The sequence below is a fragment of the Solanum dulcamara genome, chromosome 7 (genome assembly GCF_947179165.1).
Source record: "Solanum dulcamara chromosome 7, daSolDulc1.2, whole genome shotgun sequence".
Classification (NCBI taxonomy): domain Eukaryota; kingdom Viridiplantae; phylum Streptophyta; class Magnoliopsida; order Solanales; family Solanaceae; genus Solanum; species Solanum dulcamara.
The window spans coordinates 78,098,509-78,118,335 of NC_077243.1; the positions used below are offsets into that span (position 1 = coordinate 78,098,509).

Here is a 19,827-nt window from a genome sequence, read left to right on the forward strand (position 1 = left end):
ACAATCATTGGGCTTTGGCCTTCTGGCAAAAACAGTGTAGTCTCAGTCTAAAGCATATAATATCACTCGTAGTAAAAGTACTTTTGGACCATTTAGCGCAATATCTAGAAAAAATCTTCTTCTTTTTTTGCAGCTTATGTACCTTTTATATCACAAAATAAAGATTTTTTTTGCAGAAATTGAAAGTCTTATGAAAAAATATTTGACCACATTCTAAAATTTTATAGACGTAATACGACACTTTAATATTTTGTCATTTGAGACTCAAAGGCTAAATTTGCATGACTTGCAAAAATATAGACTTAAATCGAAATAATAACCTAAAAAGTGGACATTTGCGTAAAACAACCATATCCTAACATCTCTATAAATAGCCCCCTATATACCAAAGGACATCATTGTGAGTCTTTCAATTAAAATATCAAATTACAAAAACAAAAACACAATTATTTTTCCTAGGTATTTTCTTGTAATTATGGCTTTGGTTCTTGAATGGAAAACACAATTTATCCTTCTCTTTGTGATTGTTGGGATGTATGCATCTCAAATCACTTGTAGAAACATTCAAGAATCATCCTCCATGTTGAAAAAACATGAGTCGTGGATGACGCGTCATGGAAGAACTTACAAAAATGATACAGAAAAGGCGAAAAGATTGAATATTTTCAGAAAGAATGTGAAATTTATCGAGTCTTTCAACAATAATGGTACTAAATCATACAAATTAGGCATCAATAAATTTGCTGATCTTACTTCTGAGGAATTCTTGAGGTATTATACCACTAATCATGGACTTAATAATAAGTTTTCTTCTATAAAATCTCAACAATTATCTCCAACAACAATTTCATCATTCAAGTATGAAAATATGAGTGATGTTCCATCTGACATGGATTGGAGAAAAAGTGGTGTTGTCACTAGCATCAAAGATCAAGGTCAATGTGGTAAGTCACAATTTTCCTATTCAAAAGAAAAAAATTGATTACTTGTACTCTTTTACTTTTTTTATTACATATTAGCTTGTCAAATACTATTTCCTCCATCTATCCCAACTTATGTGATGCGTAATTTTTTTTTTTAGTCTTTTTAAGAAAAAATAATATTTTAGAAATAACTTAGATTTAACTACTCATTTTGTTAATGAGATGATTTATATAGTGTTGCAAATTAACAATCTATATGATCAGTGTGATTTAATTAGACTATTAAAGTTGGTTAATCACCATTTTCATTAGGTTATCAAATACTCCACCATCTTTTTTCTTAATTTATGTATTATTGTTTGACGAAATATATTAAATTTTTTTATATATACTATAACATGAATCTCTTTTCACTATGTATGATAAATACCTCTTTATATAGCATATAAAAGTCAAACTCATTTACAAATCGCATTCATTATATATAGGATGTTGTTGGGCATTTTCCGCGGTTGGGGCCTTAGAAGGAGCAAACAAACTCTCAACGGGCAAGTTAACTCCACTCTCCGAACAACAACTACTCGATTGCACAACCGAAACCTACGGTTGTAACGGCGGTTTAATAACCACGGCCTACGACTTCATCGTAAAAAATGGCGGAATCGCCTCGGAATCCGACTACCCGTACGAGGAATCTCAAAATTCATGCAAGAGCCAAGACTCGATCGTAAAAATGAGTCGTTACGAAAATTTACCTCCATCGAGTGAATCAGCTTTACTGACCGCCGTGGCACGACAGCCTGTTGCGGTCGGTATCGCGGTGAATGAAGACTTTCATTTGTACCAAAGTGGTGTTTATGATGGAAATTGTGGGGATAAACTTAATCATGCAGTTACTATAATTGGTTATGGTACAAATGATGAGAATGGTACAAAATATTGGCTAATTAAGAATTCTTGGGGGACTAGTTGGGGTGAAAATGGTTACATGAAAATTGCTAGAGATATTGGAATTGAAGATGGTCTTTGTGGGATAACTACTATGGCTTCATATCCTATTGTTTAGAAATTTTGGTCTAAATTAATCGCACATGACCTTTAGTGCTTATTTGATAAATGTGGTACTAGTTTAAATTAAAAGTCCTTGTATTGTGTTACATAATTGTTGTACTATTTTGTTTTGAAGTGAAAAGAAGTTGAATCTTTGAGTGGTCATTTGCACTTTTTCTACTATTTTGTGTTTTTTCTTTAACTTCTGCCCCCTTGCCCCTCGTAACGAATGAATTTTTCGTGGAATATAAAATTATCTTTTGTATCGTAATATTTTAAATGTTATGTCCTGACATGAATTCAGTTTCTAAAGAATTAACTATGCCTCACTCGACATAAATCTGATTGTTAAAAGAGTAAAATTAAAGACCGAACTATTTGAAAGAAAAAAATTAAAAATCAATTGAATAAAACGTGCAATTTTATGTCTTTCGGTCCATCTCTTTATTATAGATCGAACCATAATGTAAACGTCAAAGCTAGTAGCTAGTGTCATTGCTTATAAAGATACACTACGTACGTGGAGTATTACTATAAACACGAAATACTTGAAATATCTGATTATTACAAATACTTTGTGACAATTTTAAGAAACAATATATATCTATGTATTTCGCCAAAAAGAATATTGTATTTCATTTCTCAATATTGTCCAATGTAAAAAAGAAAAGAAAAGGATTCAATGAAGCAGGATCCTGATATTGTTTCAAATCTTTTCAAAAATCTTTGAAAACATATAACTGATATTTCAAAAGTCATAGTCCTTATATAATAGTCCTTATATAAGTTATATTTTCAAAAATATAAGTTCTATGTTTCAAAAATATTGAATTTTGAAATATCAGGATCAACATCACGTACATACAATGAAGCAGAGAAGTTTTCATCCTCACTGATTACTTCAAATAGAGGTATGTCACTCTCTCTTAAGCTAATACTGCATTTAACTTAATCTGTTCATAACAGTATTATAGTTTACTATCTACAGGTAAAAAAGGATTAGAAATAAATTTACAGAACTGTAATTTGTTATCAAAAAATTATGTGCCGCTAAAAAAAGTTCCTGATTGTAAATTTTGTGGAGCAAAAAAATTTCAATATGAATCACCCGGTTTTTGTTGCGATAATGGATCAATTAAACTAATTTCTCATCAAATGCCCGTGGAGTTACGAAATCTCTTTCTAGGCAACACTGAAGAATACAAACATTTTCGTACCTACAGTAGAACATACAATAATATATTTGCATTCACCTCTCTTGGGGTAAATTATGACAGAAATCTAGCACAGAGAAATCGTGGCATATATACATTTAGAGTTCAGGGACAAATGTATCACTTTATTGATGATGTACGAAACCATGCTGGTACAGTACCATTGAAGAGGAAAATCCCGCCCCCTGAACATGCCTCGAAGAAGGCAATTCACAAGGAAAGGTACCACTCAGACACACACAAAGACAAAGTTTTTCATTACCCAAAATTGAATATCCACTTAGAACAATAAAACAGATGGTATTTGTTGAGAAGTGCAAAATCATATGGATACGATTCTCATTTGTTGCTGCGAATGAAAGACCAAAAAATCTACAATTGTATTTTTATGATAATGAAGCTAAGATAAAAAATCGAATGGCTTTTCCAGCTAATCTTAGTGAATCCATTGTGATAAACCTGATGAATATACCAAAAGCTAACCCATATACTATCTTTCTGAAGTCGTTAACAGATGTTCCAAAACTATCTGAATTCTACATTGCACTTAAATCGGATTCTGGTTTAGACCAACGAACATGCCTCCTAAGTAGGGGCAATTTGGATAGAAGAACAACCGAATGACAAAGTTTATACACCTCATATTCGAATAAAGGACAATCCAGTGCACTAAAGCTTCCGCTATGCGCGGGGTTCACCTCATATTCGAATATACATTCATAATGAAAAATCACAGTTGGTAAATTACTACTACGAATGTTATGATCCATGACAATATCCATTGTTATTTTCCCACAGTCAAAATGGATGGCATTGTGGTATTAAGAAAGTCAAACAAACATATAACATTTCTAACTATCAAATTTACTGTGAAAGTGAACAATTACCAAATGTAATGAACATGGCTTCAATTGAGGGCATACTCGACATGGAATCTGAGGTTTTATCAAAAGAAAAAAAGAAAAGACAAACTGTTTCTTATCGTGAATATTATTGTTATAAAATTCAAATAAGACAAATAGAACCTAATGAAACATTACATTTTGGAAGAGTGTTCCAACAATATATAGTTGATCAATACATAAAACTTGAGAAACAACGATTAGGTTTCTTCTCATTTAATCAACATTTATTTAGAATTGAGGTGTTACAAGGGATTATCGATATATTAAGACATGGTGAAAGAGATTCTTCAAATATTGGAAAAGGACGAACACTACCTGCGACTTTTATAGAATGCACGAGACATGCGTAGACGATACATGGATGCTATTGCATTAGTACAACATTTTGAAATATCCGACATATTTTTGACAATGACTTGCAATCCTTCATGGCCTGAAATACAAGAACATTTACTATCAAGTGATGAGGTTCAAAACAGACCTGATTTAGTAAGCCGAGTATTTAGAGCAAAAGTGGAGGAGCTTAAAAAAGATATACTAAAAAAGTATATATTTAGAAAAGTTGCAGCTTTAATGTATACAATAGAATTTCAAAAACGAGAACTCCCCCATGTATATTTTCTTATTATACTTAGAGACAAATATAAATTATTAACACCAGAGGCTTATGATAAAATTGTTTGTGGCAAATTACCTGATTGTACAGATCACGCTTTATACATCCTTGTGACTAAACACATGATTCATGGACCTTGTGGCTATCTAAATCCAACATGTCCTTGCATGAAAACAGGCCATTGCAAATTTAAATATCCTAAAGAACCTTCAGAACAAACAACAAAGGGAAAAAATTCTTATCCTATTTACAAAACACGAAAATTGGAAACACCTATATAACTCAAAGGATACATTATTGATAATACTTGGGTAGTCCCATATAATCCCTATTTACTTCGTAAATTCAATTGCCATATCAATGGTGAAGTTTGTTCAGACATTAAGGTGGTCAAATACATCTATAAATATATTTGTAATGGGCATGATAAAATTGCATTTTCTATACATAGTAAAGACTCAAATGTTGAAATAGATGAAATAAAACAATATCAAACTGCTAGATGGGTGTCTCCTCCAGAAGCTGCATGGCGTCTATTTGCTTTTCTTATCAGTGAAATGACTCAAACTGCCTACCAACTTCAACTAAATCAAATTCTAAATAATCCAATAATAAGAAGAACAATGCTAACTGAATTTTTTGAAATGAATAAAACCAATAAAAATGCTATAGAACTTAATTTATTATATAAAGACTTCCCAAAGTATTTTATTTGGTCAGCAACAGACAAAATATGGTCACGTCGATGACGACATAGTAATGCCATTGGTAGAATTGTCACATGTCATCCAACTGAAGGGGAAAGATACTATCTTAGATTACTTTGCGCACAGTTAACGGAATATGTTGCGATACTTTTGGAGAAGCTGCAGAAAAAAATGCTTATTACATTCTGATAAAAGTTTAATAGAATGTATGTATGAAGCTGTAACCTATCAAATGCCTTATAGTTTAACACGTCTATTCGCCACAATATTAGTTTATTGCAATCCTGTTAATCCAAAAGAATTATGGAAAATATTTAAAGATTCAATGTCTGAAGATTTCAAAAAAAAATCCAATTTGGGAACAAAATCCATATAATATTCAGTTATAAATCATATCAATGAATTTTTACTTTCAATGGGACACAATATAAAAGAATTCAATTTTGTTCCTGAAACTATTATACCTTCTAGAGTAACTAAAGAAGCAAAAGATGTTCTCTTCGAAAGAAATATAATAGCAAGTGAAGAGGATCTACTATTACAAACAAAGTTAAATACACACCAAAAAATGGCATGTAATACAATTCTCGATAGGGTATATTCGGATAAACCAGTTGCCTTTTTCATTGACGGCCCAGGAGGAACTAGGAAGACATTTTTATGTAGATCTTTGTTAGTAAATGTAAGATCAAAAAGTTTTATAGCTTTAGCAACTGCAAGTTTTGGTGTTGCATCTTCAATTCTCCCCGGAGGACAAATTGCACATTCAAGCTTCAAAATTTCAATTGATATTGACAACAACTTTACTTGCAACATTAGTAAACAAAGTTCATTAGCATCTCTAATTCTAGATTCAAAATTAATTGTTTGGGATGAAGTCTCAATGGCCAAAAATAAAATGATACAAGCTTTGGATATTCTTTTAAAGGACCTAACAGGTAAATCACGTTTGCTCGGCGAAAAAGTTGCAGTCTTTGGAAGAGACTTTAGACAAACACTATATGTTGTTCGCAATGGAAAAAGAGAAGACTTTGTATGTGAAAGCTTATTATATTCTGAAATATGGAATCAACTTGAAAAGTTATGCTTATCCGAAAATATGCGAGCAAAAGAAGATCCTACTTTTTGTGAATATTTAATGGGAATTGGAAATGGACAAAAAATAACTAACAATGACAATAAAATTGAAATTCCATGTAGTTTTATCATCCCTTATACAAATGAAATAGAATCCCTAAATCAATCATTCAAAGAAATTTATCCTAATATAAAGACATTCTTCTCAGATTTATCTTCTATAACTTCACGAGTTATTTTAACTACAAAAAATGACTTTGTTAATGAAATTAATGATATGCTTATACATCAACTTCCTAATGATGCTAAAGTTTATACTGCAATTGATGAAATTCTAGAACTAGGTGACCAATGTCAGTTTTGAGGATTTCTTACACACCTTAAATCCTGCTAATTTATCCCCATACAAATTGACTTTGAAAAAAAAATTGTCTTGTTATATTATTGCAAAACTTACATCCTTCCGAGGGATTATGTAATGGAACACGTTTAATATGTCATAATTTTAACAACCATGTTATTAGTGCTACTATTGCCAGTGGTGACTTCAAAAACACACATGTATTTATTCCGAGAATACCATTATTAGCATTATCAGATGAGAAATTATCTATTGCTTTTAAAAGAACGCAATTTTCAATTCAGTTATGTTTTACAATGACAATAGACAAAGCTCAAGGTCAAACATTAGATTTTGTCGGAATCTATTTACGTGAACCAGTTTTCTCACACGGCCAACTTAATGTTGCTTTATCCAGAGCTAAAACTTCAAAAAATGTCAAAATACTAATACGTTCGTCTACGTCTGAAGATACAGATGGTCATTCTACATATAATATAGTGTACGAGGAAATCATTCGAAAAGCTTTCGCATAAAATCCTAACTTCTCTATCCTTCATAAGCAAGAGCTACTAAGCCTAACAAGCTAGCAAATGCTTCCCATAACAACTATAGCAAGACTCTGCACTACACAATAAGGTTAGTAAAACTTACATCCAATTCGTATTGGATCTAATTTATCGATGATTTTCTTATTTAAGTATTTTATTTTCTTAATGCCCGCATCTTAAAAAAAAGAATTGGGACGCTTTCTTAGATGTTGTATCTCTCTTTGTTTATTTTTTCATTCACTCATCTGTTGGTTCTTAATTTGTCCACTGGTAAGCACTCCAATTCGATCTTTTTCTAATATGTTTGTAATTTTTTGTGTTTTGTGAAATTTTCTTTCCTTCTGTAATCCGTCCTCGACATGCATATTCTGGTTTTCGTTTGCTTCTGAAAAAGTTTGCTCTAAGAAATATACAGGTCAGAAAGCCCTATTCTATCCTATTTATGGTTGTCGAGTCATCATTATACATTGTTTTATTAGCTTGCTCTATCTTAGGATTACCTTAAGTTATTACATCCGTTTTCATTATTATGTTTATGGATCTTTCTTTATTTGAAGTAGACACTGATTCTTCATGAGAATGATGAAAATGAAAGAGCACTTTTGACTAGCTTCTTCATCTCTTATTTTCCAAATATGAGGTGATATGGTACAGTAAACAGTTTTTATGGTTAATTGAATATGTCCCACCAATATTTTTAAAGCTTTTTCATATTGTTTTTTCAAATGTATTGGTTAATAATGTGTTCAAACCTTATTTTGATAGACAATTGTTGATATTTTAATGATCTTCAAAACTGTAGCAATTGAATCCAGGTAAAATTGTTGCAGCAGATCATTCAAATGGGGAAAGTATTAGCTTCCACCACTTTATAGTTGCGTTGCACAAAAAATATCCAAGATGTTAGCACGGGCCCTCTAGTCTATTAATTAAGGGAAACTTACATAAATATACAATATTAAGAAAATATTTACCATCTATAGCAATAAAAAAAAAATTACTAAACACTTATAATACATTTTTAATACATATTGCAGAGAATTATTTATAAAACATATATAATACAAGTTTTATAGATAAATAATACATTTATCACATACTTTAATAGATTTATAATACATTATGTCAATTTCTTACTACACAAACATAATATATATTTTAAAACACTTATAATATATTTATATTGTATGCATAATTCACTTTTAATATAAGTGTAGATTTATCATAATATTGCTATGTATTGCTATAAATTGTAATAAATAAAAAATATCGCTAAAATCAGTAATTAATTTTTAAAAATCACTCAATTAAGTAATTTTTCCCTTAATAAATTATAAATAAGAAGTGTACTTTACTAATTTATTCTTTAATTATTTTTAATACACTCGATCTATATGTCTTATCAATTATATCAAGATTAAAAATAGATGAACTTTTTTTGAATATGTACAATATTTATGCTTTCAAAAAAAAATTAATTTTAAGAGAAAAATAAGAAAAATTTATCTAATCTTGATTTTATAAATTGACACAAATAATATGAGATGGAGAGAGTAGTAGACAATAGTTAAAGGGATAGGACAAAAATGAAAAAAGAGGAGGAACCCAAAGATAACAAAACCGCAACTTTATTTTTTAAGTCCAAGCAAACATCATGTTCAATCATGATTTCGATCAGGGCCATCCAATCTCCTGGTGGGCCTTGTCATAGATATGATGTTGGCATTACCAGACAACAAAACGTTGCACTTGAAAATCGAACTCATAACTTTGATTTTAATATCAGTTGAGACAAGAGTGATCTTTTCCTTCTAACTTCAATATCACCATTGCTTGGCAAATAGTAAGAACACAAGTAGTTTCAGCTAATAAGTATGTCCTCTAACTTTGAGTATGCACATGTGCATTCTACATGATAATTCGCATAAGATACACTCAAACTAATTTATATTATGTAATGTATAACACATATTATGACATATAAAATGTGTGTGGTATTATACCAGAAACTTTCAAATATAACAAAGATTTGAAACATGATTAGGCTCCTTAGCTATACTTTATTTAATTATGTTTCATAGCTATAATTTTAGTTGTTATGCCAATTTTCGTTTGTATATCTCGTTACATTATACAAATTGAGTTTTTCTATTTGTATATCTCGTTGCATTATACAAATTGGCTTTCAAAGAAATTGTATATATTCGCTTTTAGATTTACTTTAGAGATTTGTATATTCGCTTACAGATTTATATGTGAGTCCTCAGATTTGTATGATAACAAATTTTATTAAACTGTAATCAATGTAATTAATTGAAACTATACACTTATCGTATAATATATACTAGTAATATTTGTCTATCAGCATAATTTTCTCTTAAAATAGCATGTAATCCATTCGGGTTTCCCTCAATTCCCATTCCTAATTTATCACCAACAATCAAACCCTAGCTCGAAAAAAATCGAGCCGAATCTTCTGTATCTATGGAAAATTCTCGTTCCTGCAAGAATTGTCAAAAGCGTACAATCGGTTCAGATGATACAACAGGTAATCCCGTTTGCTTATCATGTGGATTTATACAAGATTTCGATAATTACGATCCCCAAATCGGTGGAATCAGTGGTCCATCTGGAACACAAGTCCGTACCGGTACCGCCGGTGCCGGAACTATTTATAATTACCATGAAACAAAAACTTACAATGCCCAGAAAGAAATTGAAGAAATAACGTTCCAATTAGGATTTTCGAGCTCGAAATCTAGTGAAGTTAAGGATATGGTAGTGAAAGTTACTAATGGCGAATACGGTCAGGGTAGATGGTTTACTGTATTCATTGGTGCTTGTGCTTATGTTGTTATGAGGAATGATGGTAAGCCGTTAGCTATTGTTACAGTAGCTAATTTAGTGGGTTGTGATATTTATGAACTAGGTCGGATGGTTTATCGGGTTGTCGATTTTCTTGATTTGAAGTTGCCTGAATTTGATATTGTTGATTCTTTCGAGCATTATATTAGGAATGCACCGAGTTTTAGTGAGGTTTCTGAGGATATGATTGGGAGGATGTTGAAACAGGGTGTTTTTTTGGTGCAGTGTTTGGTGAAGTGGTATGTGACGACGGGGAGGAGGCCGTTGCCTGTTGTGGCAGCAGTTTTGGTTTTTGTTGCAAAGTTGAATCAAGTTGATGTGGTGATTGAGGATGTGGCGAATGAGTTGCAAGTGGCGGTTGTTACTTGTAGGTTGAGATATAAGGAGTTGTTAGAGAGGCTTGTGAAGGTTGCTCGAGGTTTGCCTTGGGGCGAGGATGTTACTGTTAAGAATATTATGAAACACGCGACTTTTGTTGTTCAATACATGGAGTTGAAGTCGATGTCGAAGAACAGAGATAAAAAGAAGAATTTTGAAGATGTTGGATTTGATTTGGATTATTTGATCGATGATTGTTTGAGCAACGGAAATGATTATGCTTTAGATGATGCCGACACCATAAAAGACTCACAGTACTTTCAGATGGATCGCTCTACAAGGTTGGTGATTGAAAGTTCAAATAGATTCCAAATTTCCCAAGAGTGTTTGGCAATGATATATTCGAAGATGAAGAATGAAATGTGTGTACAGGAGTCTACAGATAACAGAGATAATAACATTAGGAAAAGGAAGAGAAGGTATGACATGCTTTCATACACAGATTGGTGGAAGGGAGAATCGGAAATGAGCAAAAAGCTTTTAGTGAAGCAAATAGTTGATAGAGATGTGGGATTGAGTGCTATGCCTCCTTCTTTCGATAGTGGTTGCTTGGCATATGAAAGGAGAAAAGAGAAGATAAAGGCTGCAAAGTTTCGAATCCATAAGACAATGTATCCTTCAGATGCTGGTTCAATTGATACGGTCGATCTAGGCTCCCTCGAACACGTAAATGCTGGAAAGAAAAGGAGAAGGAAAATGAAAGTTAATATTGATTGGGAGGATTTCATTATTGAAGCCCTTCTGCTTCATCAGGTGGAAGAAGTGGAGATAGAAAAGGGGTATTACAAAACCCTGTTGGACTTGCATGTTTTCAACTATTGAAGATCTAACGGGTCAGCTCAAACCATTATGTCTATTTATGTAAAACTATCGCAGAGATTTTTTTTTTTACGTTTCTTTGACTGATCCTGCGAGAGTATAGGAGGTATTTTTGTTAATATTTTCAATCTGTAGATTTGCGCAAGTTCCATATTTTTGCTATAATAGAGAGATATTGGTGGAATATAAACAACTATGTTCTGTTTCTTTGGGTCCTATCTTGAACCTTTAATAACTATTGTGTTTTTATTTCCTTTCTGGGATGGGAAGTTCCGGTTCTCCCTGCACATTTTCATTTTTGATTCATAGTGAGAAATTATCTTCTTTATTGCATGACTTTCACTCTTTCAAACTATCTTAGGTCTTAGAAATGTGGAAAAGAGAAAGTATTTTTATGGAATGAATGAGGGTTCCTTGTCTTAGATCCAGTTCATTACGGTTTCCTTATTGGCTTTTAGTTATACCGTAAATTTCTTTTTGATAGGTAGTCATTTTGTAAGCTTCTATGTGACACCTTCTCATGCTGAATACTATGGTGATTTGAGGGGCCATAGATGGTAAACAACGACATTTTTATGTCAAGTTGAAAGGGTTTATTTGTACAACATCTTTTGCTGTTTAGGATCATTGCTTTTCTGCTACCAAAGGGGAACTGTACTCAAGTGAACACAGTGTCCAGATTGCATGGAATTATAATTTCAGGAAATCAAACACTCTTTTAGGCAACTGCTCTTCTGATAATTTGATGCAATCTTTAGGTAACTATTGGACATTTACTTTAAAATGTATTTGAGCTGAGACACATATGTTTGATTAACAAAATGAAGCAAATCTTGAAAAGTTCATTAGTAGATGCTGAATGTTTATACACCCAATCCTAGTTCATGTATACACAAATGTCTTCCTACCAGCATTTGCAGTATTGAGTAAATTTCTTTATATCTTCAAAGTGACTGAGATACTTATAGCTATAGAATCATTCACTTTGGGTGGGGGATAGAATCCCCTGGAGATCTCAGAAAGTTATGCAAGATAAAAAAGGACAGTCAGGGCACAAAACATCCTGCGTTAGTAGGATCCGAGGAAGGGCCACACCATAAGGGTTGTGATGTAGACAGCCTATCCTAATGCAAACATTAGTGGCTGCTTCCATACCTTGAACCCGTGACCTAAAGGTCACATGGAGACAACTTTATTGTTGCTCCAAGGTTCCCCTTCCAAAAAGTTATGCAAGATACAGACTATTAAAGTTCTGTAGCTGTTGTGCTATTAAACTTCATATTAGTTTCACTCTTGCAATTTTCTATTGAGCTTGTTCCACAATTTTGTACATGATACATATCTCAAAATTATTTGGTCTATTTAGTTGTTTGTAACAACCATTCTCCTTCCTTAAAGACAAAAGTACGATCTATTGATGAAAAATGAGAATATTATCCTAGGCTATTAGGTATCACTTCATTTCAGATGATTAATGCTAGGTGAAACTAAGATGGCATAGTTGATCCATTCCTCCCAAAGGATCATAGCTTGCAAGAGAATGCGATAAGACTAATATAGTTTGCTGCATAATGAAATGATAGTATAACTTAGTCCTTTGAGTCTTAAACTGGGCAATTGAATGTCAGAGCATCGTTCCCTTCCCAACAAGGTGAAAGTTTAGATAGTCAATCAACTGAGCTACTAAGATTCCTATTGCAGAGCACTTGAACCTATTTGTTTCTGCAATTTGTTTTAGTAGATTTAAAATGGGCAACATTTGCTAGTACAAGACAGCAATTTGTTCCTTAAGTGAAGGACCAGAGTTTCTGTTGAAACAATGATTAAAGATAATGTTTTGTGTTAGCGATCACCTTTCTATAGGACGAGTGATCGTTATGAAAAATATTTCTATAGGATAAGAAATTTGGTTTCTTAATTTAATTCTTAGCTGTAGCATGGTTACTTCTGTTATCACAGTGTTTAAAGCATCTGCAGTGATCGATACCAATTCATTTTTAGTTGATATTCCGGGTACTTTGTGGTGGGAATGGGGAAGAATGGTATGTTCTCGGTTAAGTCTTATCATGAGAAACTTTTGGTTAGGGAAGAGGAAGTTTTAACGCAGTTTAGATATCCAAGGTGCCGAGGAAGGTGTGCTTTTTCACTTGGCTAGCTACTAGAGGGGTGATCTTGGCGGTGGAAAGTCATAGATAGCGGAAGGTTGACTGCGTCAGATGGTGTTACATGTGCACGGAGGCGGGAGAGGATGTAGATCATGTTCTTCTTCATTGTGGTCTTTCCATGAGTTATGGTGGGGATATGTTTGAATGGTTTGGTACTTCTTGGGCTATGCCAAGAACTGTGAAAGAATTGATGCTCAGTTGGAAGAGTGGAATTAAGGAGGATAAGGCATAGTATTAATGTGGGTGGTGTGGAGAGAGAGAAATAGGAGAGCTTTTTTAAGGGGTAGAGTCGAGCTTTTATCAATTGAGAAGTAGACTTCGATACCTTTTCTTTTTATGTTGCACCCATAGAGTTCTGAGTTGTATAGAAGATTGGGTGGAATTTATAGAGAATCATCTTTTGTTGTTAGATTCTTTACCTTTTGGTGCATTCCTTGTATGCGCCTGGACTTTTGACTATGTTTATGAATGAATATATGTTTACTTGATTTTAAAAAAAAGATTAACCGAGATGAAGCTTTCAGCAAATTTTCCGAAACTTCGTGGACAATGATGGCGTTTTCAGCAAATTTGAGGTTAGGTTCACATTCAAGTTGCAATAAATTTGGTTATTCAGTAGCATTGCATTAATTTGACAACTGCAGAATGCATTGACAGAGTAGACGAAAAGAATATCTCTACCTCGTATTGTGCTTTGTTTATATCTACAGTTCCTGTTACTTTGTGCAACTTTATGTGATTTTCAGCTCATGGGGCAGAAACCAATGTTACTTGCTGATGATTGTAAACAAAGACTCTTGGTAACACAAAGTGTATCTTTCATCATTTCTTTCATGAAAAAACATCTAACAACAAATTCTTATTTGTCTCAACATGGAGTTGACCATCAAACAGGTTCAAGTGTGGGAAGAAAGCAAACAAGTACAGACAAAAACATATAAATCTGAAGATACGCCGCTCTCTCCGGTTACTGTCCATCTGCAAAAGCCTCAACTGGGAAAGTTTTTGTGATGCCAGCGAGACTCTTGAAGTGAATCTTTCCTTTAGGAGGATCATCCACTGAGATATCACCGACTGGAGGCCATAGCATCAGTTCTTTAGCCTTCACTCCCTTGAGTTTCTTGATCCTCTTCTTCTCGACATATCCAGTTATTTCGGCACCATAACTCACCAGCTTACTAATCATCTTGAAGTTATGTTCAACTTTTTTAGCTTGCAGGATCCACATGTACCCGGTAGTCTTCACAAACCCGACTTCTATCACATCAGCCAGAGGGAGAAGCCCTGCTGGGAGTTGATATTCTTCAAGAAGGGAAAGGGCCATTTTTAACCCTTCCTCATGACCCTTCTTGACAATTGCTCCTTCCTTTTCTGCCATGACTTGCCTCACTTTTACTGACTTCTTGTTGTTCGTTTTGCTTATCTGATTGAGGGAACTGAATTTATAGTGTGGTATTTGCATGTAAAGAGACAAAATTTAATGGAGAAAACAATGAAATGAGCATTGTATTTGCCACCAAAGCTACTGATTTTACGTTGTACCAGTTTTCATTTTTTGTCTCTCCTCACTGACAGTTTTTTTCCTTGATACATGTTGCATTATTCCGAGGAACGGGAGCCTTGGAGCGTTAGTAAAGTTGTTTCCATGTTGACCTATAATTCATGGGTTCGAGCTAGCCGTGAAAGCAACCGCTAATGTTTGCATTGGGATAGGATGTCTACATCACACCCCTTGGGTGCGTCTTTCTTCGGACCTTGGGAAGGATACTTTATGCGCTGGGATGTCTTTCATTTTACATGATACATTGTCCAAGAATAAGATGCCAATTCCATTTCAATTGATTCAAGGCTTGTCCATGGATTTATCACATAAACCATGAAAATCAAGGTCGTTTGGATTGAAAAATTAGACCTAACTAATATTAATGTGATATTAGCTAATAAAATTTAGTGTTAGGGTTAAATTCAAAAAATGTGATATAACTCAAGTTTGTGATGGTAAAAGGGCAATCTGGTGTGCAAATCATTCCACGTTAACTCAGAACTTAAGGGGTTGTAGTGTAGGCAATCTAAGCGAAAGTTGTAAAACTGGATGAGTGAAAAAATGATTCAATTGTAATCTCTTGAATTCGATGTGTTAGATTGTGATTTTCTATTTAAGATGTTTGACTTGAATAAAATCTAGACGACTTAAATTATGAATCATTAGAATCATAGATCAAATCCATCCATTTATCTAATTTATATTCTTTCATGGCCTCCCCAACACACTCTTGATACGAAAGAAACCTCCCGCCAAATTTGATCCATCCAATTTAAACTCAATCCGTCCATTTTACTAGAAAAATATTCAATATAAGTAAAATAAAATTACTTGTAACCACGTAAAGACCAAAAGAACATGATAGCCTCACAACAATAACTGAAAATGCAAACTATAAACCATTACCTCAATTACAGATTTCACTCACTTTCCTTTTAAAAAAAAAATTGCAACGTACAAAAAAAAAGAATAAAACAACAAAAAATATTTTTTTAAAATGACAAAATCAGGTGAAATTATTTTAATTACCAGTGTAATTTGTTTGTTTTCCCTCTTTGGGGGTAATTCAGGCTGTTGCTGAAGCTTCAACTCAAACTCAAACTCAGTTCCATGTAGAAGGAAAAGTATATTGTGATGTTTGTCGCGCTCTATTCGAAAATAGGCTTAGCAAGCCTATATCAGGTAAACTTCGTCAGAATAATAAATTTTTATATTTTTTAAATAAAATATTTAAAAATATAATATTTTTTCCCCAAGTTTTGGAAAGATGATGTTTTGTTCATCATTATCACTTTTTTTTTCTTGTTTGGTGATTGTAAAAATTTATGTAACAAATTTGATTTGAAATTTGAGTGTTAGACAAAGTTAATAGATCTAATATGCTTTGGGATGATGAGATGTAACATAAAATAGTTTGATGTGTACCTTTACTTTAGATTATATTGCTCGAATCCTTTAATTTAATTTAAGTTGTGTGCACATACGGTGCAATGTATCAATGTAATTTAGCCTCTTGTAACAAATTACTTATCATTTGTTATAGTTTACCAAATGAATACGTATTAAATAAAGTCATTTACAATTTATTCGCCTTTCTTCATTCGTATCATTTTTTTTGTTTTGTTTTAATCTTAGGTTTCTCATAAATATGATCGTCCGAAACTTTTTGACCTCATATTTTATCAAATCATTTATAATTATCTAGAGAATGATATTCACAGGTTCTATAGGACCTATGTCACTTTTTTTAGCGTTTACAGATCATAAAATAGGAATTTAGTATTTTTCTTAGTTTTTCATGAGCATTAGCTTATGAATATTTTGTAAATATGTCTGTTCAAAACTTTTTGACTCCAAATTTTGTAGAACCATTCGTAAGTACCTAGTGAATTAATGATATTCAATTCATAGATTCTATAGGATCCACGCCACTTTTTTTTAGTATTTAGGGGTCACCAAATAGGAAATCAGAGTTTTTCTTAATTTTTTGTGTGTATTATTCTATGAATATTTTTTAAATATGACTATCCAAAAATTTTTAACTCCAATTTTGTAGGATCATCCGTAATTACCTAGTGAATGATATTCATAATTTTTGTAGGATCCATACCATCTTTTTAGCATTTAGTGGTCACAAAACAGGAATTCAGAATTTTTCTTAATTTTTGTGTGTGGTAGTCTATGAATAAATAGTAAATATGACCGTCTAGAACTTTTTGACTCATTATTTTGTAGAACCATCCATAATTACCTACTAAATGATATCCATATAGCTTAGTATAGGATCCTAGCCAAAAAAAATTAGCATTTAGGGGTCACCTAACAAGAATTCAGAATTTTTCTAAACTTTTCGAGTGTATCAGTCTATAAATATATTTTAAATATGATCATCCGAAACTTTTTGATTCCAAATAACGTAAGATCATCCGTAATTACCTAATGAATGATATTCATAGCCTTTATAGGATCCACGCTACTTTTTTGAGCATTTAGAGGTTACAAAACAAGATATCAGGTTATTTCTTAATTTTTCATGTGTTAAGCCTATGAATATATTGTAAATATGACCATCCAGAAGATTTTGACTCCTAATTTTGCAGGACCATTCGTAATTACCTAGTGAATGATATTCATAGATTTTGTAGGATCCACGCTATTTTTTTTAATATTTAAGGATCACAAAATAAGAATTCAAGATTTTCCCTCAATTTTTCATGTATAATCATATCACCAAAAGATTCATCCGTAATTACCTAGAGAATGATATTCATAGATTTTGTAGGATCCACGCTAATTTTTTAATATTTAAGGATCACAAAATAAGAATTCAACATTTTTCTCATTTTTTCATTTACAATCATAACATCAAAAAATTCATTGACTTACACACACGAAAAAATGAGAAAATTGTCTAATTCTTATTGAGTGACCCCTAAATGCTAAAATAATGGTGTGGATCATGGTGAGGCTATACGTACTATTACCCCAAGTCATTACGGAGTGTCATGTAAAAGTTTTGAAAAAGAGTGCTTGAAAATCGTATCATCAAAAAGTTCACTGACTAGCACATACGAAAAGAAAAAATCCTCTAATTAATGTTGAGTGGCCCCTAAATACTAAAATAATGACATGGATAATAGTGTGTCTATATGTAATGTTATCTTAGGACATTATGGAGGGTCCTAAATGTTTTGAAAAAAAATGCTCGAAAACAATATTACCAGAAAATTCATTGACTAACATATACAAAAAACTGAGAAAATCACTTAGTTCCTGTTGATTGGCCCTAAATGGTAAGAAAATGGTGTGGATAATGGTGAGGTTATACATACCATTTTTCCAGGTCATTTACAAAGGGTCCGACAAAAGTTTCAGAAAAAAGTGTCCGAAAACTAGTTCAGCGAAAAATCCATTTATTCACACATACAAAAAATTAATAAAATCGCCTAATTCCTATTTAATGACTCCTAACTGCTAAAAAAAGAGCATGAATCATGGTGAGGCTATACATATTGTTCTCTCGGGTCATTACGGAGGTTCTACAAAGGTTTTGAAAAACAAGTGTCTGAAAACCATATCACCAAAAAATTTATCGATTAATACACACGAAAAATTGAGAAAATCGCATAATTCCTGTTGAGTGGACCCTAAATGCTAAAAAAATGTGTGAATCATGGTTAGGATATATGTATCGTTCCCCCAAGACATTACAAAGAGTCCTGTAAAGTTTTTGGAAATAAAAGTTCCGAAAAATCAGTTCACCAAAAACTTACTTGACTAACACACATGAAATATTAAGAAAATCATCTAATTCATGTTGAGCAGACCCTAAATGCTAAAAAAATTGTGTGGTCATGGTGAGGCTACAAAGGGTCTAGTAAAGATTTTGGAAAACGAGTGCCCAAAAAATAATTCACCACAATTCATTGATTAACACACATGAAAAAAATGAGAAAATCACTTAATTACTGTTGAGTGGCTCCTAAATGCAAATAAAATGACGCGAATCATGGTGAGGCCAGCAATACATGTAGCTTTGGAACGATCGACAGCATATTTATAGCATAGAGAGAAGTACGTATAGCCTCAATACTATCCACGGCATATTCATGTCATTTAGGGATCGCACAAGCAAAATTAGGTGATTTTATTAATTCTGTGTGAATTAGCCTATGAATATATTAGTGAATGACTTTCGATCAATTTTTTTCGAAACCTTTATGGAACCTACGCAAGTATTCGGAGGTGCACGTGTAGCCTCAGCATGATCTACGATATATTTATAGCATTTAGGAGCCGCACAAGCAGAATCAAGCGATTTTCTTATTTTTTGTGTGTTTTAGCCCGTGAATGTTTTGGTGATACGACTTTCGGTCAATTTTTTTTGAAACCTTTATGGGACCCACCCTAAGTACCGGGGGGAGTACGTGTATACTCACCATGATCCACGACGTATTCATACCATTTAGAGGCTGCACAAGTAGAATTAGGCAATTTTTTCTTTTTTTGAGAGTGATACCATTAATATCTTGGTGATATGAATTTTGGTAAAAAAATATTGAAATAGGACCAAGTATCTAGGGGAGCAGTAAGTGTAGCCTCAACATGATCCATGGCGTATTCATAATATTTAAGGGTCGCACAAGCGGAATTAGGCAATTTTTCAATTTTTTA

General features: G+C 32.7%; 3 protein-coding genes across 3 annotated transcripts; 2 read left to right on the forward strand and 1 right to left on the reverse strand.

Annotated features, from left to right (window-relative positions):
- The first annotated feature begins 403 nt into the window (after positions 1–403).
- LOC129896692 (zingipain-2-like) lies at positions 404–2,153 on the forward strand. The gene is made up of 2 exons (XM_055972631.1): positions 404–944; positions 1,412–2,153. The coding sequence occupies exons 1-2, from the start codon at positions 476–478 to the stop codon at positions 1,987–1,989; spliced, it is 1,047 nt and encodes a 348-aa protein (XP_055828606.1). The 5' UTR covers positions 404–475; the 3' UTR covers positions 1,990–2,153.
- A 7,628-nt stretch (positions 2,154–9,781) lies between these two features.
- LOC129894410 (plant-specific TFIIB-related protein PTF2) lies at positions 9,782–12,682 on the forward strand. The gene has a single exon (XM_055970095.1). It carries the CDS (start codon positions 9,868–9,870, stop codon positions 11,446–11,448), a length of 1,581 nt encoding a protein of 526 aa, XP_055826070.1. The 5' UTR covers positions 9,782–9,867; the 3' UTR covers positions 11,449–12,682.
- A 1,729-nt stretch (positions 12,683–14,411) lies between these two features.
- Positions 14,412–15,004, reverse strand: LOC129894411 (uncharacterized). Its single transcript, XM_055970096.1, has one exon. The coding sequence runs from the start codon at positions 14,986–14,988 to the stop codon at positions 14,578–14,580; it is 411 nt and encodes a 136-aa protein (XP_055826071.1). The 5' UTR covers positions 14,989–15,004; the 3' UTR covers positions 14,412–14,577.
- Positions 15,005–19,827: the final 4,823 nt, after the last annotated feature.

Coding starts and splice junctions, on each gene's coding strand:
- LOC129896692 (XM_055972631.1), top strand. CDS start 476: ATGGCTTTGGTTCTTGAATGGAAAACACAATTTATCCTTCTCTTTGTG. Junction 945..1,411: donor CAAAGATCAAGGTCAATGTG/GTAAGTCACAAT, acceptor CATTATATATAG/GATGTTGTTGGGCATTTTCC.
- LOC129894410 (XM_055970095.1), top strand. CDS start 9,868: ATGGAAAATTCTCGTTCCTGCAAGAATTGTCAAAAGCGTACAATCGGT.
- LOC129894411 (XM_055970096.1), bottom strand. CDS start 14,988: ATGGCAGAAAAGGAAGGAGCAATTGTCAAGAAGGGTCATGAGGAAGGG.